Source organism: Lepidochelys olivacea (genome assembly GCF_965140295.1).
Source record: "Lepidochelys olivacea isolate rLepOli2 genome assembly, chromosome: 2".
Lineage (NCBI taxonomy): Eukaryota > Metazoa > Chordata > Testudines > Cheloniidae > Lepidochelys > Lepidochelys olivacea.
In genome coordinates this window covers 118224657-118248499 of record NC_140412.1, presented here as the reverse complement: position 1 = coordinate 118248499, position 23843 = coordinate 118224657, and the positions used below count along the sequence as shown (strand labels likewise).

The 23843-nt window shown below is 43.6% G+C and overlaps 1 protein-coding gene across 2 annotated transcripts in view; it reads right to left on the bottom strand.

The window, feature by feature from the left end:
• Positions 1–22745, bottom strand: part of F13A1 (coagulation factor XIII A chain) — an 88780-nt gene extending 66035 nt beyond the window's left edge. For both annotated transcript variants that reach the window (XM_084620958.1, XM_084620959.1), the window contains exons 1-3: positions 22653–22745; positions 21646–21825; positions 10242–10430 (exon numbers count right to left, since the gene is read on the bottom strand). In XM_084620958.1, the coding sequence (XP_084477084.1) occupies positions 10242–10430; positions 21646–21805 (349 nt within the window). In that variant the 5' untranslated portion in view covers positions 21806–21825; positions 22653–22745. The remainder of the gene's footprint in view (positions 1–10241; positions 10431–21645; positions 21826–22652) is intronic.
• Positions 22746–23843: the final 1098 nt, after the last annotated feature.

Genomic DNA, 23843 nt, shown 5'->3' with positions numbered 1-23843 from the left:
TAAGCTTTCGTGAGCTACAGCTCACTTCATCGGATGCATTCAGTGGAAAATACAGTGGGGAGATTTATATACACAGAGAACATGAAACAATGGGTGTTACCATACACACTGTAAGGAGAGTGATCAGGTAAAGTGAGCTATTACCAGCAGGAGAGTGGGGGGGGGGGGAGAATAAACATGGGGAAATAGTTTTAATTTGTGTACTGACCCATCCACTCCCAGCCTTTATTCAAGCCTAAGTTAATTGTATCCAGTTTGCAAATTAATTCCAATTCCCCATGTTTATTCCCCCACGCTGTTCCTCAGACGTTCTTGTCAACTGCTGGAAATGGCCCACTTTGATTATCACTATAAAAGGTTTCCCACCCCCACCCCCACCCCCTGCTCTCCTGCTGGTAATAGCTCACCTTATCTGATTACTCTCCTTACAGTGTGTATGGTAACACCATTGTTTCATGTTCTCTGTGTATATAAATCTCCCCACTGTATTTTCCACTGAATGCATCCGATGAAGTGAGCTGTAGCTCTCGAAAGCTTATGCTCAAATAAATTTGTTAGTCTCTAAGGTGCCACAAGTCCTCCTTTTCTTTTTGTGGATACAGACTAACACGGCTGCTACTCTGAAACCTGTTAGTATGGACAGTAACCCTCTGCTCTGCGCTCTCCGGTGCTGGGAAACTAACTGTGCTTCTCCACCTCATGGATGTACAGACGTAGCGCTCATTAAACCCTCCCCCAAGTCTAGCTCACTTACATGAGGGAGGCATGAATTTGGCCCAGAGTTAACCGGGCCTGGGTATGCCAAACTGCCTAATTATTTGGAAGTAAACAAATACTTAAGAATGAAATCCTAACCCCTTTTGAAGTCAATGGGAGTTCTGCCATTCAGTGTGGCTGGGATTCCATCCTTACTGCTGGCTTGGGGCTTTCTCCTGCTGGTGTCCAATATCTTATTTAGTAACAGAATGTGCAATAAGGTACTCCAAAAACAAGAGGAAAGGCACCTACAAAAACCACAGCCCAGCCTTTTGTACAGGGAGATAAACTCTCACCATCCATCATCACATCAACAACTGCTACAAGCATATTGATTTAGAAGTAAAAGAATAAACCAGTTAAATTAAAACAAAGACCTGTGGTCACCTACATATGTATCCCACATAGAAATTTGCTCTGTTTAAAGCATGTCTCAGTTGCTTGGAATATCAGCATTACCTTAAGATCCTGTCAGTTACTATAGTATGCTAGGCTTAGTGGTGGATATAGTTGTAGAGCATATGGGAGGAATTTACATTGATTGTGGGGAAGAGAGGAAGGAAGGCAGAATAAGGTTCAGTCAGCAACACAAGAGCGATATTCCTCCAGTTAACAAGCTCTTTAAACAAAACCCTGCCAAAATAGATACCAAGGTTGTTATTTTCAGTTTAACAAACATCAGGTCAGTTCTGAGTCAGGGAAAACTCTCATGGGCTTTCCTCCTCCAGCTCCATTGTTCTAATCAAGATTGTCGCTAACATGTCATTTTGCTTTAATTCATTGTATGTGCACCAGCGAGCACATACTGATATCAGTATTGCTCTGCAATTAGGGCATATTCGTTAACTGCTGTTGCAGGGCCAGCAGAGGGAGTGCAAGATGTTTTTGGATAGGTCCCACAAATCAGTGGTGGTGTTGGTTGGGGATACTTTTGTTGGCAGACAGAATAATGGAATTTTCTTTTAAAGATATATTTAGACTCCAGAGGACATTTCCCCCCGCTCCAGATTGCATTAGTTTTAAGATCTATATCAAAATATGGGGGCCCCATGATATTGCACAGTATCCCTTTCAGCCATTAGCAGATATTTAAAAGAAAGAGGCCAGAATCTGTCTTCCTATATACACAGTAAGGTTAATATTTTTCCTGTTCAACTCATTCATTTTACCCAGATAGACCCTTCATACACAGCATAAAGAATCCATTTCCAAGCAGGTCCTGGAAGTATAACAATTGTGACAGGATGATAAATAAGTTGGAGCTGAGAGCCAGAATATAGTAGCCTTGTAACAGAGGTAAGCCTTATTGTAACAAACAGACTGAGGATGGTAGGTGGGTGCACTGGGACCATGATTAGCTAACGCTCATGAGTAATTTTTACAAACACCCAGCTGTCAAAAAAACAAAACAAAAAACCAACCTTCTTGCCCCAAATGATCACAGCCTGTAAGAGGAACAAATCCTTGAAGGTACTAGTGTCTCTAAGAGGCTGCCTATAGTGTCACATCTGGTTCCCTCCCATCTTCAAACAGCATCACCTTCAGCAGGGCTGCATGCAGACTTGAAAACATTTAGAAAAAACACACATACCCATCTCAGCACAGCTTTACCCAGATCTGACCACATTCCCTGGGCTAAAACGGGCTAAACACTCACTGTTAACTATTACTAACTCTGAGTTATTACAGGCATTTTTTTAAAAAAGAAGCCAAGTTTTAAAAGTTACTGTTGTTGCATGGATGTAATTGGGCAACAGAATCTAGGTCCTTTTGCATTAAAAAATCCTGACTTTGTAGAAGGTCTCAGATAATTCCTTTCCTACGTCTTTCTAGCTGTTGGCAAAGAATGCCAGGGTGAAAAAAATATACCCTTGACATTATCATGCAAAAAACAAACAGATTTGTTGTTCTTAGCTAGCAGCTGGCATGCAGTTGTTTTTATGTCCTGGACCAATTTTAGGAAGTGTGTTCCAATGGTCATAAATAATTCTGGCTCCAAAGAATGGGAGCTCCTTTAGAAAATGGAAACAACATGGGACACGGCACGGACTCTTTGCTCAGCCCATCATGTGTTCCTGTATGTTTATGAGAATCCATTCTTTTTAAAGGGGAAAAATATTTACTTAATTAAACCCTGGCGTTTGATTAAACAGGCAGAAAATGTGCTTTGCCACAATGTCACAGAGACCGAGGCAGTCCGCTTTTGCATATTGTCGTAATGACTGAGACAACGTGCTTTACCAGACATGCCATCAAGAAAACAGACCATCCCAGGCAACATTCTCAAATAGTCAAAAATCTTTTCTGGATCCAATGGGCAAAAACGACTCCACTGGCAATGTTAACCTCACAAAGCATGAGATTTACTGCTTCTGTATTAAATGTCAAAAAAAGTTCTGATCAATTAAAAGTGACATTTTTTTCTTTAAAAGTAGACTAAGGACCTGGGCTCTGGAAAGACTCTCATTGACTTCTGAGGGCTTTGGACCGGGCCCCTGACCCCATAAGTCCTTACTAGGCAAATACCCTCTTGACTTTCCGGGGAGTTTGGCCTGGATAAAGCATAAAGGATCAGGCCTTAGAATTCTTTACTCTTGACTGATTTAATGTGAGTAACAATCTCTCTGAGCATTGTCCTATAAGGCTACAGAAAAGAGAGAAGGAAGTTTCTGCTCTAGTTTCAGAGAAATATTCCTTGATTTATAGATGCATGGGAAGTGGGGGTAAGATTAGCCAAGAGGTCTGGGATTTATGACCATTTCTGAAGTGTATTGATAAATTAGAGGTTTAAGATAACATTTATAGATAGACCAATATCTATGAGTTTATGAAGCCATTTAAGGAAGGTCTGACTAGCCCTAAGATTTACAACAATGCATAGAAATATCTCATTAGAATAAGGATGTACCATATAAAGTCATCAACAGCTTTGGTAGTGTACAGGAAACTATTTACTCCTGGGGGAATTCTGTGTCAAAATTAAAAAAATTTCGCCAAAAAATTAAAATTTCTGCAAAATTCTGCATATTTTAGTTGTCAAAATAACACAATATCATCACACCAGTTTCAATTATTTGGTAATTTATTTCAAAATATTGGTCAGCAAGTATGTCTGTAACAATGCAGACAACAAGAAAGATTTCTCCAGGAGTAGAGAGAGGTAAAGAAACCCCTATGACAAACCAGTTCCTGTTTCTCTGTTGTGCTTCTGTTGGGAACCTCAGTGTGGGTGCGTCACATGTGTCAGCTGGGCACATCTTAGGGGAAAATTCTTCCCCTCTGGTCTCAGACACTCACTATCCCTCTCTCCCCCCGAGTCCATCCATGGGGTGTACACACCCCAGCCCACACACCTGTACACCCTATCCCCAAAAGCCCAGCTGCAGGGCACCCTCCAAGCCCAGACACCCTCAGTCTCTACCTCCAGAGCCCATCCACAGTGTGCCCCCAGCCCAGACACCTTCACCTGCTCCCCCATAGAGCCCAGCCACAGGGCGCCCTCCAGCCCAGACACCCTCAACCCGTACATCCCAGAGCCCAGCCACAGGGTGCCCCAGCCCAGATACCCGCACCCCTACAGGGCATGCTGCAGAATTCCCCCAGGAGTAGAAACTACTATGAAAAGTGAGATTGAAGGCCATATTAGCAGACCGAATCATACAATTGTTTCTCGAAGAAATCATAGTTAGAACTACCAATTCTAAATAAGTGCTCGTACTGGAGCTTTTTCACAGCACTGGTGCCAGCCTAGTTATCTGCAGCAATATGAACAGATGGGCAGATTCCCACAAGCCCCTCCCTGACTGTGAAAAATCTGCTGTGGGGCTTACAGTGGCACAAAATACCCACATTTGCCCCTTCACCAGGAGGCTGCCAGAAAGCCAACACAGCCCCAACTTGACCGGCAATGAATACGTCCAGGATGTCTGGTGGATTCATTGATTCAGTGCATCCATTTTATAGCCTCAACCAGCACAGCTCTCATGGAGCTCCTAGAAAGAGCTAGAAGAACTTAAGTTGCTCTTCCCCAGGACAACATATTCAATGAGGTGTTACATGTGAAACATAATTACAACTGTCTAAAATGTTAACATTTACATAACTTCACTACTGATCATCTTAACAGAAACATTCCGCTAAGGTACTGTATTCACTAGGTAGCTGTGTGGTACGGTGTTGTGAAACAACATATTTTTAAATGGAGCTGCGTGAACTATTTGTAATAATGTATTCAGTTAACTTCACTCTGCTTGTGAGTTGTTCGCAATCAGACTGAGTTTTTGCAAATTTGTTATTCATGAAACGTCTCTAGAGAACAAATTTCAGGCTATTGAGGGTAGCAAGGAGAGTTCACCCAATGTGATTCATTACCAACTAAAAGGATTCTGCAATCCAAATTTAGCTTAGTTCAGAGTCCTGTTATCAATGCACAAGCCAGAATGGAATCCAGTTCACTCTCCCATAGCGCTCTGCAACATTAACAGGACTAAAGAATAGCAAAAATTTATTTTAGCCAGGAAAGTAAACAGTGATAAATCTGAATACACGCAGGGACCAGGTCTCTGGAGTATATAAGTGCCATTGTTACTCAGTCATTTCAGTGGTGCTGGAACATTTTTAATGGGGTGCTGAAAGCCAGCCCCCTTACCCCTGTCCACTCCCCCCACTCCCTGAGCTGAGGCCAGGAGCAAAGCCCCAGGCGCAGGGTGGCCTCAGAGACCTGGGCTTGGGGCCAGCAGCTGGGACCCTGGACGGCAGCAGAGCCCCCAGGCGTGTGGGGCTGGCATCCAGAAGCCTGAACGCGTGGGGCCAGCAGCTGGGAGCCTGGGGGTGCTGCAGCACCCCCCACAACTCTAGTTCCCACGCTTATGAGTCATTTTTAAGAGCAGAACTGGTCTTTAATCTATTAAACCTCCATGCTGAATTACTGTCAGCAAGAATCATCTTTACTAAACACTAGGGTGACCAGATAGCAAGTGTGAAAAATTGGGATGGGGTGGGGGGATATGTAAGAAAAAGGCCCAAATATTGGGACTGTCCCTATAAAATTGGGACATCTGGTCACCCTACTAAACACATACGTTCTATGTTGGTATCTACACAGCACTCACTAAGGGATTGATCCTGCAAAGAGAACCTCCTGCAAGGTGCTGAGTACCCTCAACCTCCACTGAATTCACCAGGAACCAAGGGCATCTGCTCCTGCTGAGATACTCAGCACCACACAGGATTGAGCCTTAAACACCTCAAGCCCCGCCCTGGAATGCATTAAATCTGCTGTAAAACCTGGGATGGCTTCTTTTGTGATGGTCTCTTATCTGACTATTTTAAATTACATGTTTGTGAATAGAGGAGGGGAGGATCTTTGCAGGTCATTACAGTCACCTGTAAGGCTGCTTAATATTCATCAACTTAAAAACTTTCAAATCTACAACATTCCTCTGAATCACCACTTATTTTCATGCAATACCTTTTACATTCTTATCTACCAAAGCTCTGGCTTGGGTTGCAGTGATTTGCTGCTGCTGTCTGCCCAATTCCCGGCTTACGTTTGGTAAGCCAGGTGCCTGCTTCCCAGGAACATGACACTAAATGCAGACAGAGTGAGTTTCCTCATGGCAAACAAAATGCTGAATCTTTCAGCAGTCTCTGTTTGGTCCTAAGTATTTGTAGAGAAACCTCTTCCCCGTCCCCTCAAGATCATTAAATATTGAACCTTCCACTAGAAGGAAGTAGCAAGATGCAAACATACTGCCAATACAAAATGTCAGCTTAGCTCTCCTACATGACTTCCTCCTCCCACGTGTACTGTTCTGTTTTTGTTGTTGCTGCCCACATAAAACCCCACCCCAATGTGGTTATAGAGAAACATTTGTCGGAGTGCTGAGTATTAAGCAGTGCTCTGGATTCCAGCTTGCTTAGTGCTGGCAGTGAGTTCAGTAGGGCTGGAAGCTTATCACCAGATAGAGCAGCAGCTCGTTGCTTGCCTTTTGGAAGCTATGTCCTGCACCATGATCAGAAAACATGCTGCAGGTCTGACTGCTGCCCAACAGCATCAAGTATTAAACAGTGTACTGCCATCAAGTATTTCACTAATCAAGGGATGCTCACTACTTTAAGTATTGTGAAATTCTGTCATCTCCTTAGGGAAAGACATCCTGCGGAAAGAATAGCAACTCTGAAACACTGCACTTTGAATCACTAGGAGAAAAGCAGCTAAGTCTTCCTTCATAAAAACTAGCTCCTTGTTCTCTTGCTTACCTACAGCTGAGGGTTTCCTAAGAGGTGCTCGAGTGCTTTCAGTTCCCATTGGAACCTACGAACATGAGACTGCAAAAAAGAACTACATACGAGATGCTCAGCAAGAAATAGCAGGATGGCTGAATATGGATTTAGATTTGTGGAAATAATTTGCCACTCATTGACGGGGCCACACTGAGCAAGTTTGGCTCTGACTGGCAGAAGGTAGGGCTTTGTCCCACTCAGCCAGGTGGGCCACATAAGGAGACTACCCTGTGCTGCTGCCCCTAAGCTAAAGAACAAGGTCCATTAGCTCATCCCTCTAAATGTCTGAGGTGACTATCATTTCCCACTGTGCTCCTGTTTAATAAAAAGGTTTGCTGTAGCTATTTGCTGGTGACTTCTCTCTGGCCTGGTCCAGACACAGCACTGGAGGGACTGACTAGGGTCAGGATGAGAGAGGCCAGTGGCTGGGCTGAGCATTTGGAAGTTGGGAAATGCAACGTTTGTTTCTGAATTACACAGAACATGGACTAGAATTGTGACCAAGCCCCAACAGATGGATCTGGATTTCAAACACTCCAAAGCTTTAAAAAGAAAAAGAAAAAAAAGTTTGGCTCTGGGGTTTTGGTTTGGTGCATCATAAAGAAAGGAGTCGATTGTAAAGTTATGATGTGGAACTGGGTTTGTATTGCAAGCTTCTCCACAGTGTTCAGATCCATCTCTAATGTGATCTAGGGGGAAGTCTTTCCACTGACTTCAATGAGCACTGGATCATAGGTTCTTCTGCAACCACTGAAATACCAGACACTGCCCCTTGCATACCAGTACACTATGCATTCCCATGAAGCCATGGTGTGAAACTTGGAAGATGTATGTTGGGAAAGAGCCCTGTCGATGCACATGTATACTTTGTTTTATTGCATCATGTTATGTATGGGAAATGAATCTACAAAGTTTTAGAATTCTTCAATAAAAAAATTAAAAACAAAGATCACTTTTATAAAGAATTCTGAAATTTGTTTTATTCATCATACATCACACAATGCAATAACAAACAAACTTTCCATTTTTCACTTCTTCAATCTATAGCTGTTTGTTTAAAGATATAAAGATGAATTGGAAAAGCCTTGAATTCAATTAAATCCCCAAAAGGACTAATAATCTTTGTGCATATTAAATTTTAAGGCACTTACGGATGTTCTAGCCAATCAGCTCATTAGACTACCACAACATGCCTCCTAACCCTAATTGAAATGAGAAGTAACAGAGTGGGAGGCGGGGGGAACTGCAGACTGCAACTTCTTCATCATGTATATGTTTAAAAGATAGAGTAACAAATCTAATAAGTGGATATATGATCATAATCCAAGAGCAGAAAAAAAATCAGTAATACAAGTTTTAAAATGCAGTTCTCAGGAAGCTATATTAAATGTCAATTCAAACCAATTTATACACAATCTATAACAGGAAGGAACAGAGATGTCTGAAAAAAAATTGAGAGAGAACTCGGTGAAATTGTGACTGTACCAAAAGCCCTCTGTATGGGGCAGCGTATGACTGCGCTGACCCAGAAGCAGAGTGGGAAGCAGTTTGTGACTCAGACTTGCAGTCTGCTTTCTCGCTTTCCCCCTTCTTTACCAAGGACATATCCTGCAGCCTATCCCCTGTCTGCACTGGCTGGTGCATTGGAGGAGGGGGTCATTTCCTCTCCCTGTGATGGAGGTATCTGGTGCAAGGGGTCACCATATGCCTGCTCTTATTCTCCTGAGTAGTTGTGCAGGATGACTCATGATCTGATCTTTATGATTGCAATACCTTTCTGATTCCAAGGTTGCAATCTTTTTCCCCCCTTGCCTAAGAATTTTCCAGTTTAATATATATTGAGCTGCAAGTACACATTATAGAAACTTTCACAGTTCTAGTGTTCTGTTTTTCCCCTTGTGCATAGAACTATTTTTTATATCAACACACACATTTCTGCCATTTCTCCTGACTACAATCTCGTGCTCTTTTCTCTAGATTCTCCAAAATTGCAAGTACAGTAACTCCTCACTTAACATCCTCCCGGTTAACATTGTTTTGTTATGTCCCTGATCAATTAGGGAACATGCTCATTTAAAGTTGCGCAATGCTCCCTTATAACGTTGTTTGGCAGCCACCTGCTTTGTCTACTGCTTGCAGGAAGGGCAGCCTGTTGGAGCTAGCTGGTGGGGGCTTGGAACCAGGGTGGGCCGGCAGCCCCCCCATCAGCTCCCCTAAGTTCCCTGTGCAGTGGCCGACCAGCTGGCTATCAATTGCTGGGCAGTTCAGGTGTCCCTCCCCCGACTGCTGTGTGCCGCTCCTACCCTATGCCTTGGAGCTGCTCCTGGGAGCCTCCTGCTTGCTGTGCAGTGGGTGGAGGGGAAGAGAGGTGCTGATGTCAGGGTGTCCCTCTCCCCCCACTCCTGTACCCCATCTCCACAGAACAGGGAGGGGGAGACACGACAGGGCTCGGGACTGAGGGAGCTTGCTGGCAGCAGCAGCTCTCTCAACTTGCTGATCTACTTAAAAAGACAGTGTACGTAGAGTGGTGTACTTAAAGGGGCAATGCGCATCTCTCTCTCACACACACACACACACACACACGGTTTGTCTCTGTCTCACACACACATGCAGCCCCCGGAACTTTGGAAAGTGGAGGGAGTGGTGTGCTCCAGTGGGATAGCGTGGGTTCATCATCACATTCAGTTTCCGCAGGGAATATTTGCGAAAAAAATTTCCCTGGAACCTAACCCCCCCTATTTACATTCATTCTTATGGGGAAATTGGATTCTCTTAACATAAGTTCGTTTAAAGTAGCATTTTTCAGGAACATAACTACAATGTTAAGTGAGGAGTTACTGTAACAAGTTTTTCTAATCTGCCCACCACCACTATCATTTTGCCCCTAAACATAAACCAGTGATAACATTGGCAATCCAATATAGTAAAGTACAGCTTTTGAATATACATAGAGGGACAAACCCTGCTCACATTTCTCATATGAGTAGTTCCATTGACTTAAATGAATGAGTAAGGCTAGCCAGATCCAGGCCCCATTTCAGCAAAGCGTTTAATGCATATGCTCAGCTTTAAGCACATCCTACTGTCTCACTGACTTTAATAGAAGATCAGGCCCTTAGATACTATATTATTTGGAACAGATATAGATATTCTATAAACTTTACTTTGCTAACACTACATTGCTCCTGTTTGGCACTTACCTATAAGGTATTCCACCCAGAACTGGTCCTTTTCAGGTTTGTAAGGACGGTTGAAGTCAATTTGGATAAGGAAAGGCTGTCCACGGCGTACAATCAACTTAGGGTGGTAGTACTTGTCAGTATGGTGCTCCTGCTTGTTAACATCCTGGTCACCCTTGAACATGTGAACTTCCTTAACTTCCAGAAAATCTATGTACACACACAAAAGGGGGGGGGGGGAATCAGTTTCTTTGTTTCATACTGATACCATACCGCTTATGGGCTCTGATCCTGCTCATTCACTCACATTGAGTAGTACCTTACTTGGTAATAGCCCCACTGAAGTGGAGAGGAAAATCATCATCTGATTACATTTTATACCCACTTGGCACATGTGTAAATGTCTTTGTAGGGTTCGAGAGAGGAGAATCAGGCCCCTTATATGAAATGAGTTATAAAATAGTCCAGTGCTCTAGGGGTGAATCTGGGCTGTGTCACAAGTGAGGCTGTTGACTATATAGGTTCCCTGTCTCATTGGTTGCAGAAGCTTGAAGGTGAATAGTGCAGGAGGCTTAGGATTGCAGGATGAGAAACAGAGTGTGGCAGGGGCAACAGACTCTTCCTAAAAGTGGGGGGCCAAGAGGCCCCTCCCCCTATGAGGCCCTGCTCCTGCCCCTCCTCTTACCCAGGGTCATGCCCCTACTCAACTGGGAGCCAGAGCTGGGCTAGGGAGCCCAGGCTCCTCTACTTTCCTGGGGTGGGGGGCTCCAAAAGCTAGCCCCTGGCCTGTGTCCCCGCCGTCTGTGTCCCCAGCCCAGGGCAAGTGGAGGGGCCATGGCTCCCCACAGCGGCCCGTGCAGCTCTTACCCCAAGGTGGATCCAGCTTCCAGCCTGGGGGCAGGGCCTCAGGGGCTAAGAGCCAGAGCCAGGCCATGTACGTATGGCTAGTATTTAAGGAATTATGTCTCTGTACTGAAAATTAGGTCCTTAAGGTCATGGAGTTAAGGTAGCTCACCAAAAGATGACATGCCTCGGACATCTTCCTTTCAGGCAGAAGGTAACAGACACCTATCTCCCTGTCTGGTTATTTGGGTATTGAATGCCTCACAATGTATGCCTAGCGGAGCCTGGGGAGGAGTTAAGGATTGTAAAATCTACAAGAGAGAAATAAGCAGGCTGTGTGTGTGCACGTGCGTGCGTGCGTCCTGTTTCTGAATAAACTCCAAGGATTGGTATGGAATATCTTGGGGTGGAAGGAAACACATGGGATCCCTCACCTAGGAGGCAAACTGGCAGAATGCATGTCTAATGAAAGGAAGGTCACAGCCAACCTGGCTGTAAAGTACTGCAAGGATTCTGGGGGTAAACAATATTCTACAAGACATGAGAGGATCTTGTTAATTAAGTCTATGCTCTAGAATGTGTGTTATGATTGTATGTGTAACCATTTGTCTCCAATACTACTTCTTGCTAACACTTGAATCTCTACACTTTTTTACATAAACTTACACTTGATTTCACTGTAAACATATCTAAGTGCTGTGAGTTAAGCAGAGTGGTGATGTGAGGTAGAACTGGCAGAGCTGGGGTGTACTGTTTCTGTGGAAGCAGTGAATCTGTGAATACTGAGTGTGTCCAATGGAACAAGGGCTGGACACTTCAGGGAGACAGAGGGCTGGGGGTTTGGGATGTGCCAATTGCTAGTCTGTAGGGTAACAGCATGGTCTGTGAGGCTTAGAGGGCACTGCTTGCATTGCCCGTGGCTGGTGGAATTGGGGAGCTCACCCATGGCAGGTACAGAAAAGGCTTCCTCACACTATTGGCAGGTGGTAGCAAGGTGCCTCACACCCCTGGGTATCCCCGGGAACCATCCCAAAAGAGGCACTCTCCAGAGCTTGGGTGGAAGGAAAAGGCTGGCTACACAGGGAAGCAGACCTCCTCCTCCTGGTGCTCAAGGTATGAGCACCTGGATACTGGGCTCTTCTGAGCAGATGTCACAACACTACAAAGTAAATATCACATCACAACAAAACCAGGGTGCCCAACCCGAGCTTGCTGAAAGTCAAGCTCCTTTGTCAAATTGGAACAGGGGTGGTTCAAGTGGATCAGGAATTCAACCTGAGCCCTGCATTACTCATATTTGCTAATGATCAGAGTGTTTGTTCTTGGCACAGCAGTGGGATGGTCTCCTCTGCTTCATTTTGGCCCAACAAGTTTCAAAATAGCCTCTGATTTTGGGTGCCCAACTTGAGACACCTTGGTCCAGCTGAAAGCATGGGTGTTGCATGTGGTCAGCGCTTCTGAAAAGCAGGCCAAAGGTGGACCCTAAATTGGGGATCCAAAAACATATGTATCCAAAATCAGAGGCCACATCTGAAAATTTTGGCCCTGCTTCTTTTGACCCACTTGCTTGGTTCACGGGGAAAAATATCACTATAACAACAACTTAATTAAATCTTCTACTCAGGTTATTATATCATACTTATCACCAGGGTACCTGAACTCCTTGCAGAAAATTTTCATGCTATTATCTCAAATGGGCTCACAGCGGTAGTTTGTTCCTAAAATGAGCCCTGGGCTAGAACAGCTGCAGCACTCACACATATACAGGTGTATCTATCCCAAAACACTGGTGATCCTGGTAATTATAACAACGTATATATTTGGGCACAATACATTAGAATTTTTCCCATACCTGGATGAAATCCTGATTACTAAAGTTAAGAGACTTAAAGAAGGTCTCATGAATGATGCAGATACATAATGCATACTGGAGGCAATACTACTGTCTCTGAATTAAATTGTAATTCAGCAACACAGAGAACTGTGGTTATCCAGTTGGAGGCGGCGGGGAATCTACTGCCTCATATGCCATCCTATTGGCCTGTTATGGGAACACTTTAATAAGGCATATCTCTGAGTGCACCGGAGTGGAACATACTGGTAGCAGTCAGAGGGTTCATCCTACCATTATGGTAAAACTATGTCACAAGCTGTTTCCCCATCTTCATTTTCACCATGCTTCACAACACGTATCCCCCACTGAGCACTTCCATTCAGTTATGCTGTGATTTGAACTTGCATCATTCTGTCGCCAGTTGCATGAGTCAACTTTTCAAGAGCTCCTTCTGTTCTATCTAAAGCATGACTGTGAGAGGGAGCTTACTAGGACTTTATGACGTAGGTATCCACATAAATACCTATTTAAGCTCCCATAAAGCTAGTATTTTTCCTGTTCCATTCGCTTTCTATGGCTTGCTTGCTTTCAACATTCCTGCCTACAGAATCCTCTGTATTTTCCTTAAGGCAGATACCCAAAGTATATTGGCTTGTTATGCACTCAGCATTTTCCTTTCGTATGGCTAGTGCCCTGCAACATAGGCGTTGGAGCACCCATGGAAAAAAATTAGTGGGTGCTTAGCACCTACTGGCAGCCAGCTCCCCACTCCCCCGTCTCCCGTCCGCCAGCGGCCCCGCTGATCAGTGCCTCCCCTCCCTCCCAGCGCCTCCTGCCCCGTGCAATCAGGAGTGCAGGAGGCGCTGGGTGGGAGAGGGAGGAGTGGGCATGGGATGCGCTCGGGGGAGGGGGCGGAACTGGGCAGGAAGAGGTGGGCAGGGGTAGAGGGGGGTGGGAAGAGGCGGGGCACAGGAGGGGTGAGCACCCCCAGGGCGTGGAGGAAGATGGTGTCTGTGCCCTGCAAGATCTTTGCAAAAACTTGGGCAGATTCATTCCTGTGTCTACACTGCAGGCATAGGCCTTGGCACACAGCCCCAGCAGCAGAAAGTCTGACAGGAAGGGTAATTTCAGCTGTGGAGAATGGTAGCAGCCTAGAGGGGAAGAGAGGGACAGCTCAGTGGTTTGAGCATTGGCCTGCTAAACCCAGGGTTGTGAGTTCAGTCCCTGAGGGGGCCATTTAGGGATCTGGGGCAAAAATTGGGGATTGGTCCTGCTTTGAGCAGGGGGTTGGACTAGATGACCTCCTGAGGTCCCTTCCAACCCTGATATTCTATGATTCTATGAGGGGGAAAGCTCAACTCAACAAGTAGACTGTGCTAGTCAGGGAGGATGTGTGGCTAGAGCAGCTGGAGGATGTGCTGATAAGCTTATCCCTGCGATAGCTGCCTCTGGTGGAATTTAAAGCTGCTCCCCCACCCCTTTTTGAAATCCCTTTAGGTTCCTCCTTTCCTGCCCAATCCTCCCTTGAAGATATCTCCCAGGCAGGGATGAAGCTTTTTTTTTTTTTTTTTAAAAATACAGCTTTAAATTAAGCTAATGCACAGCCTGTGTAGCCATTTATTGGTAGAGCAGAGTGAAATTTCGATTTCCCATATAGATGACAATGGGTTAATTGTCACGGTTAGACTATCTGATGACAAGACAGAAGAATTGGGGGTTTACCTGGTATTGCTTTGTGACTTGTGATAAATGCCCAATAATTAAAGTGGTTCCTTCCTGTAAAAACTGCTTTCTGCCAAGCTAGTCTGAAAGCTGTATGTATTGTAAATTGATGGACCTGAGGGTCAAAGTTCAAGTTCAGCTTGAAGCCATATCTAGTCCCAAATCCTGCCTCCAAGCTGAAAGTAGGGAGGCATCGGTGCCTAGTCACTAGAGTACCTGACTAGGGGTCTGGAGACCAGTGTTCTATTTCTGAGTGCCACTAATTCCCTGTCTCACTTCTGTGCCTCAGTTTCCTCTTCTGAGAAATAGAGTTAATACCACCCACCTTGGTAGAGTGGTTTGAGATGCTTGGGTGAAAGGCACTTTATAAAAGATGTGATTTTTTATAACCAACCCCTTAAAGTCCTTTTGGTGGTTGTTCTAAAGCAGACACCCCATAACACAGAACATCAGCAGTAAATGCTTCCAGTTACTACACCTCAACTTAAAAATGTTTGACATAAGGGGCGGAGCTTTACCTCACCACCACCCCGTATCAGGAAGTTTTGTCTTCCTTCTTTCCTCTCTGGATGTGTCTGCCCTTGCAAGAAGATCATGGACCAGATCCTCAGCTGGCATAAACTGATGGAGTTCAAATGTGGCTGCAGCTATGCCAGTTTGCACCAGCTTCAACAGTGCTATGCCAGTTCACACCAGCTGAGGATCTGGCCCTCTCTTTTGTAGACCTTTAACACAGGTGGGTTTGGGGAAACTGAGGCCCAGAGACATGTAAGTGGCTCTCGCAAGGTCACCCAGCAAGTCAGTGATAGAGTCAGGAATTGGGCTTCGATGGAGCTATGCACATTTGCACCATCTGGGTATCTGACCCAGAATTTTCTTAAGCTTTCTGTGGGTGCTTTTGAATATGGAGTACCAGAACTGAACCTTAGACAGAAAATAGGTCCAGTTCATCCACTGATGTTAATGGAGTAATACACAGAATATATTTGGCCTAATGTTTCATTATCATTTCATGAAATAATTTGCAAGATGAATACCCTTCCCTGAATAGTCTATTTTAAACTACAGAAACAAAGTTCTGAGAATTATAATTAAAGAAATATTCTCCAGCTGACATTTCCTGCTGAGATCAGCTATGTCATATAGACCCAGCCTGTTTGAAAAATACCAGAGATACTTGCGGTTAGAGTTAGATAAATGACTATGCAAAAATGGCATCTTCTCACGCCACAGGGAACAGACTTAACTTATATTAGCTAACTTCATAACAAAACCAACTCCCCCACGCTCCTGCTAGCATCAATGCAGCTATGAAAGAATGAGCTGGATTCTATTTAACTTTACACACCCTCAGTCAAAAGGATCTGCCTGTAGGATCTTTATTACTGGTCAATATTGGACCCCTTGATTATCAACTGTCAGCATGAGTTTCCAGTGCTGAACTAGGGGAAAAAAAACCACACCCATCTTTCATTTTAGGAATTTGTAAGCTAATGTTTCACTTTCCATTGAAGACTGCAGGGCCAAACTCACAGCTGGGTAAGCAAGTGTGGCTCTGTTCTAAACTGACTTGTGCTCCCTTACAATCATGGAGAATTTGGCTTGGAAAGCATTATATAAATGGCCAGGTATTATAATTTGATGAACAAATGTGATATGTAAGTAATTAGGAGCTAAAACAGACCTCTGTATACTGCTCAAGTAAATCAGCTTTGCACAGAGGTTCTCCTTGGAAGCAGGGAGGCACAGAATCCAGCCTGTCCTTTCTGTGGGTGAAGGAGTTGTGGTCAGAGGATCTGTGGAGTAGTAGATTCAGAGTTCACACACTCATCCCTCACCCATTTTGCCCCAAGTCTCCCTTTTCTATCCTGGCACAAAAGTGGGGAGATAGGCACTGCTCTGCCGGGCAAGTGCAGTCCCCATTCATGACCTTCCTGCACCCGAGAACCCTACCATGAGCTACATCCTATGTCACTGATCCCCTCTGCATCCCCCCTTGCTCTGGCCACTGAATAAAAATAAGTGTAGGCCCTCACAGCTGCATTAATGAAGGCCATGTACCTGATTTATTCCTTTTATAAGATTATTATTTACCAGGTACTGATTGATGAAGCTGTTTAAAGTGTAGATAAGGACTCACAAGTAAATCATAAAGATACTGGGCTGAAAGGGGCCTCAAGCAGTCATCTAGTCCAGCCCCTGCACGGAGGCAGGGCCAAGTATACCTAAGACCATCCCTGACAGCTGTTTGTCCAACCCGTTCTTAAAAACCTCCAATGATGGGGATTCCACAGCCTCCCTTGGAAGCCTACTCCAGAGCTTCACTAGCCTTATAGTTCGGAAGTTTTTCCTAACATCTAAACTAAATCTCCCTGCTACAGATTAAGCCAATTACTGCTTGTCCTACCTACAGTGGTTATGGAGAACAAATGGATCACTGTCCTCTTTATAACAGCCCCTAACATATTTGAAGACTCATCAAGTCCTGCTCAGTCTTCTTTTCTCAGAGGCCCAGTTTTCTTAACTTTTCCTCAGAGATCAGGTTTTCTAACCTTTTTATCATATTTATTGGTCTCCTCTGGACTCTCTCCAATATGTGCACATCCTTCTTAAAGTGTGGGGCCCAAACCTGGACACCGTACTCCAGCTACGGCCTCACTAGTGCCAAGAAGAGTGAGACAATTGCCTCCCCTGTCTTACATATGACATTCCTGTTCATATACACCAAGGATTAGCTTGTGTTTTTTGTTTGTTTGGTTTTTTTGGTCACTGCATCATATTGTTAACTCATATTCAATTTGTGGTCCATTATAACTCCCAGAGCCTGTTCAGTACCTAACCAGTAATTCCCCATTTTGTAGTTGTGACTTTCATTTTTAAAAAGTGTAGTACTTTGCACTTGTCTTTATTGTATTTCATTTTGTTAATTTCAGATCAATTCTCCAATTTGTCAAAGTCATTTTCAATTCTAATCCTGTCTTCCAAAGTGTTTGCAACCCCTCCCAATTTGGTGTTGTCCACAAATTTCATATTTTCCACTCCATTATCCAGATCATTAATGAAAATATGGACTAGTACCAGACCCACCACTGACCCCTGTGGGACCGCACTTGATACACCTTCCTAGTTTGACAGAGAACCATTGACAGCTATTCTTTGAGTATGATCTTTCAACTAGTTATGCACCTACCTTATGGTAATTTCATCTAGACCATATTTCCCTTGTTTGCTTATAAGATTGTCATGGGGGACTGTGTCAACAGCCTTACTAAAGATCAAAATAAATCACATCTACAGTTTTCCCCCTATCCACTGGGCAAGTAACTGTGTCAAAGAAGTAAAATAGATTGGTTTAGCATGATTTGTTCTTGACAAATCCATGCTGGCTATTCCTTGTAACTCTATTATCCTCCAGGCGCTTACATATTGTTTAATAATTTGTTCAGTATCTTTCCAAATATCAAAGTTAGGCTGACTGGTCTATAATTCCCAAGGTCTTCTTTGTTGCTCTTTTTAAAGAGAAGTCCTATGTTTGCCCAGTCCTCTGGGACCTCACCAGTCCTCCAGGAGTTCTCAAAGATAATGGATCCAAGATTGATTCAGCTAGTTCCTTAAGTACCCTAGGTTGAATTTCATCAGGCCCTACTGACTTCAATACATCTAACCTACGTAAGTATTTTTTAACCTCTTCTTTCCCTATTTTGGCATGCATTCCTTCCCCCTTGTTATTAATTCTGCTATGTATCTGGTCACAAGTAACCTTTTTGGTGAAGACTGAAGCAAAAATAGGTGTTAAACACCTCCGCCTTCTTCGTGTTGTCTGTTATTAGTTCTTGTTCCCCCACTAAGTAGAGGGGCTGTACTTTACTTTGTCTTTCTTTTGCTCCTAATGTATTTATAGAATCTCTTCTTATTGTAATGTATTTCTTTTGCTAGATGGAATTCATTTTGTGCCTTAGCCTTTCTGATTATGCTACTACATACTTGTGCTATTCTTTTATACTCATATGAATAAGGGTTGCAGGAGTATGTCCTTGTCTTTTCTCATCATCAGCTGTATGCTGCCTTGTGGGAAACCAATCTAGAACAAACCAGAGAGGGAAATGTCTGTTTCATGTAAAAATGCTCAAAATATTTCTTACTGCTGCCCTTCTGGAAAAGTCCAGTGGAATTTAAAAGGGACTAAACTTTCTTGCAGTTACTCAGGAATCCTATAGAATTAAACAGAGAATAGTAACCTTGCGCTAGAGTTTTTAAAACTGCTGATCGATCTAATAGGGAGTTGTATCCTTTCTGTGGATGGAGTTATGACAAACTTTGGGGTTTAAAATTGTTTATAAAGAAAGTTTATCATAACCCCACCCACAGAGAGGATACATGATAAACATTCTCTATATAGAATTTTAAACGCTGCCCATAGAAAGGATACAATTCCTGATTAGAATGATCAGCAGGTTTAAACACTCTAGAGCAAGGTTACTATTCTTTATTTAATTCTATGTGACTTTTCCATTTGGGAATCCTGAGTTCCCCATTTCCCACTCTAGTTTGCTCTAGATCCTTTTCTTACAAGCAGAGGCATACAGCCAATGGTGAACTAACAGAACCCTGGAGGTTGAGGCCAATATTTTGTCAGAGCCAAAGCAATTTTTTTCCTCGTGCCTGGGACATCTGCTCACCTCCCTCCCTCCGATTTACCAACACTCCATTTATAACAAGGCTGACAAGATCATTAACTTATGTCAGGAAATCTCATGAGTTTCCCAGTGGATGATGTTATGCAAAGCTGCTCTCTCATGGCATCGCCTCAACTCCCTCCCAATGCAGGAACACTCCACAGAAAAGTTGCAGCGCCCCCTATTGACAGAAATTGCATGTGGGACTTCTGTGCAGTTGGCGGAAGAGTGGAACGTGATGCGTCCAGTGGTCAGGGTGCTGACCTGAGAGCTAAAAGTTCAGTCCCTTCTTCTACCACAAACTTTTGTATGACCTTGTACAAGTCACTTATTATCCCCATTTGTAAAATGGGGGACTAACAGCACTTCCTATGTCCTAGAGGTGCTGTGAATATAAAATCGTTTGGCGATTGTGAGATATTGTGGTAGCATTGGCATGGAAGCAGCTTAGGCAGAAAGCATGCTCATTGACACAGGACTCGGCTCCCTGGCACGTCCTGTCCTGCTGGCAAATTCTTACCTTGTGCTTGTCTGTACAACACTGCACCTGCTCTGTGCAGCAAGCACCAACCCCAAAATGCAATACTCAGCCAGAGTTATGTGTAAGACATGCTGGTCTAAAAAATAAGAGGCCAGGTAATTCCTACCGTTATTTCTGAAAATGCGGTGAAAACAGCAGCAATTCCCCCCTCCCCCCAATCACCATCAAACACCCTGCAGGTCCTTTTCAAAATGTATTTTTCTGGCTATGCCGACTGCATTTTCCCTCAGTTCTGCTGGAATAACATTGCCAAGGGATAATGTGAGGGAAACGAGTCCCCTCAGAAGCAGTGACTCTTTCCAGGCAGATTCTCCCCTTCAGCACATTCTGATACAAAAGAACCTCTACACTTATCTAGTTAGAGGCTGAGTTCTAGGCCGTCAGTTTCCTTGCCTTGTACATTAATAATCTCTCGGCCTGCCAGTGAGGCAGGAGGAGGATGTTTCAGGCTTCTCACTACCTTTTACTTGCCCTGAAAGCTTTAATTTTGTTGGTGGAAAAACCCCATGAAAATCTCCCCCAACTCTACCCTTATACATGGGTTCTGATCCAAAGCTTCTCAAAAGTCAGTGGGAGTCTTTCCATTGACTTTAATGGGCTTTGGTTCGGGCGCAAAACACAACTTCTCTAATCTTCCTCTCAGGCTTCCAAAGACCTTAGGCTTCCCTGATTTTATTAATGTTTCTCCTCTGAGATCCACAGTAGTCTGAGATGGACCTTCTTATGTCATGTTTCACTCCACTACAGTATATCAAAACACAAACCAACATACAACAGCAAGGATGTTTGAAAAGCATAGCCCATGGTTCCACTCTTAACACGACAGTTTCTTGCCTGTTTTTAAGTGATGTTTATTAAAGAAACATTTATGTATTAGAATGGGAAGGGTGGGTGAATTTGTGGTTAAGGCACAGGATTAGGGTGAAGGATCAAGGCTACACAGTCTTCATGTGCAACTTTGAGCAGGTGACTAAAGCTCTCCAATTCCTCAGTTTCTTCATCTGTAAAATGGGGATATTACTACTTACCCACTTTTGTTATACTTTGAGATCCTTGGCTGAAAATTGTTGTAGGAGTTTCATGTATTATTATATCATACTGCCCTGGTTGCTCTGTGGAACTAGCTCACCTATTAATTTCAAATAATGTTTGTTATAAATTTAGCCTCTTAGGTTAGTGAATCATTCAAGCATCAGTCCTGATTTTCATATTATTTTCAGCTGGCATGTGAACCTGTTTGTTCCAAAGACTTAGAACTGTTACTCAGTGTTGTTTGACATACAAGTCACGTATCATCAGTTCTGATACCGGATTGTAAACTTTGTAACCAGGAGCATAACAAGCAATTTCTGGTAATTTTAAAGACTAATTCAAGATTTGAAAACATTTTCAGAAATAACCCGCAATCATCTGAACGCTTTTGAACAACAAATAATATGACCCCCACAAGTCACAATGAACTGAACTCAGTGTTATAGTTTCAAAATATTCCTGAATCTTCCTCCTCCCTCTACTATTTGACATCGAGAACCTGGGGCAGTCCACTTAATTTCTCTGTGCGCCAACTTCTCTGCCTGTAAGACAGACATAATTTCCTTTCCTCTTTCTGACGGGGATGGTGCAAAGTTTCATTCATTAAGGTCTGTAAAGGCCTTTGAGATCCTCAAATGAAAGGAGCTACAGAAGTACAACAAATTATTATTACCTAACTTTGTTATTACAAGTGTTTTTGTTTTAGTTCGTAGACATAAACGTAGCTACTGGAAATATAGAAAGGGTTCAACTCTTAAAATGTGCAGTACACTGTACCTTTCAGGTTAAATCCCCTAGGTACCAAACCAGTCATCTCCATGACAGGGACCTCATCTTCTTCAGCATTGGAGATGTTTGGAGGGAGGGCTCTGCGGCCACTCAGGCTAGGGGGAATTGTTTTTTTTTTCTCTTTGTCAGCGTGCGTTGGTTCAGACATTCTTACAGTGTTGCAATCCCCTAAAAGGAAAAAGGAGAGCAAGAGAAAAGAAAAGTAAGCTATAGCCCCACGTCTAAGAGGGAGAAACAAATAACAAGTGTGCGATGCCAATGCACTACACATTTTCAGTCTCACATAAATAAAACAAAGGCAGAAAGCATCAGTCTAACAATGGATTACAATCCCCTGAGGTTTGGAAGGTCAAAATATATGAAAAAGAGAAGAAAGAATAAACCCAACCACAAAAGCGTTTGTCTGGGAATAGCAAGACTTTGAAACATTTGGGAGATTCCATGGGTTAGGATTAAATACATATGTACGTACATAACCCTCCAAAAAGGCATCACTGCAGATTAAGTGGTGAATTAATATCTCTGGTGAGTGACTCTCACAAATTCTCTACCCTGATTTAATACACACACATAAATTATACTGCATCATGAGTCCAAAACACTAGAAAGTGTTTGAAATGAATGCTATCATATCTTGTATAGGGTTTCTACATATTTTAAACACACAAAATATCTGAAGATTTGCCCACAGACACCCAGACAATAAAATCACCTCCCACACCCTGCAGGTTTCAAGAAAAAGGGGACAAAAACTTTTCCTCCACTTACTTCTCTAGAGTAAATCAATTAAAGGGAAATTGCAGATATTGGATGATAAGAGATTTCTCTTTGAGGTAGCATAAAGCTGGTGTGTGTGTGTAAGGCACTGCAGCCTGCTCAGAAAAATACCCAATGCTGAGAACTCAGTTTCTTCCAAATACCCATTTAAGCAGCATTTCAAAATGTGGCAATTAGTTAATAGCATTTTGAAGAAAGTATTTAGCTAGCCAGGGTACCTTCTTTTCAGATGTTCTCTTTCCTGCTCCTGGTAGACGTTCTCAAGTGCAATGAAATCTGGCAATAGTTGGGGGCTCTTAAAGTAACTGCAGTATATCCCCTTCCCTTCCCCACCCCCCTCAGGGCTGGGAGACTTCCCTTCTTGGCAAGCCCTCCCCACGCCACCTCCAGGCAGCAGCAACAGCTGCGGGAGCCTTGGGTGTCTCTCACTCTTCTGCCCCAACCCCCCCCCCCCCACACACACACACACACATATACATCAGGAGGATTTCAATATACAATTTTCAGTGTATATGGTAAAATAAGTTTTGCCATGCTGCTTCATGTAGGGGTCTCGCGCCTTAGCTGTGGCAAAGCAGAACACAGCATCAGCTTGGGAGCCGGGGGGGGCGGGGGTGGCAGGGAGGGAGGAGAGTGGGAAAGTAGCTATAAGACACCTTTACTGCTCCACACTCCTGGGGCTAATCCTATAACCTCTCATGGCTGCTCAAAGTTCTGCCAGGTGCACAGCCCCCAAGGGGCTATTATGCCATCTGGGGATTGCCAGATTATAAAGGGGCATGCCGCTTCCCTTAATCATGCCCCTGAAGACAATGGCACAGATCCAGTCGTGCTAGCTCTGGGCTACTTGGGCTTGCCACATTAGGGAATTTCAGCCAGCTGGTTAAACTTGCTGTATTGCCTCTTTGCATCGCTAGAGTGGTGCACAGGGGCCATGTGGATCTGTCCCAAAGCTGGGTTATTTGTTTCACTCAGTCTTAAATACAGGCCAGCTCCTTAGTTGATGTAAATCCATACAGATGCATTGAAATCAATTTACACCACTTGAGGATCTGGCCCAGAGCCTATATTGTGCATGAAAAAATTTCCCACATACATTGAAGTTTTCTGCATGCAAGTATCTACATGCACAATTTTGCAAGTGCAAAATTAAAAAGTCACGTTTATCAATCTGGGCCTGTCTAGCTGCAGTTAAAGAGCCACAGCTTCGGGAATTAAATCATCCTTCTGTTTCAACATGTATGAGCTGCTCTTTTACAGATAAGTCCTAATCCTCCTGTAATATGATTTGATCTGTTTTTCAGTGTACTTGTTTACTTCATGCATTAGACAACAGTTTGTGAAATCATTTCCCTGTTCCCTCGTGTGTGGATCCTTCATACACCAATGAGGATAGGGTGGGGGAAAAA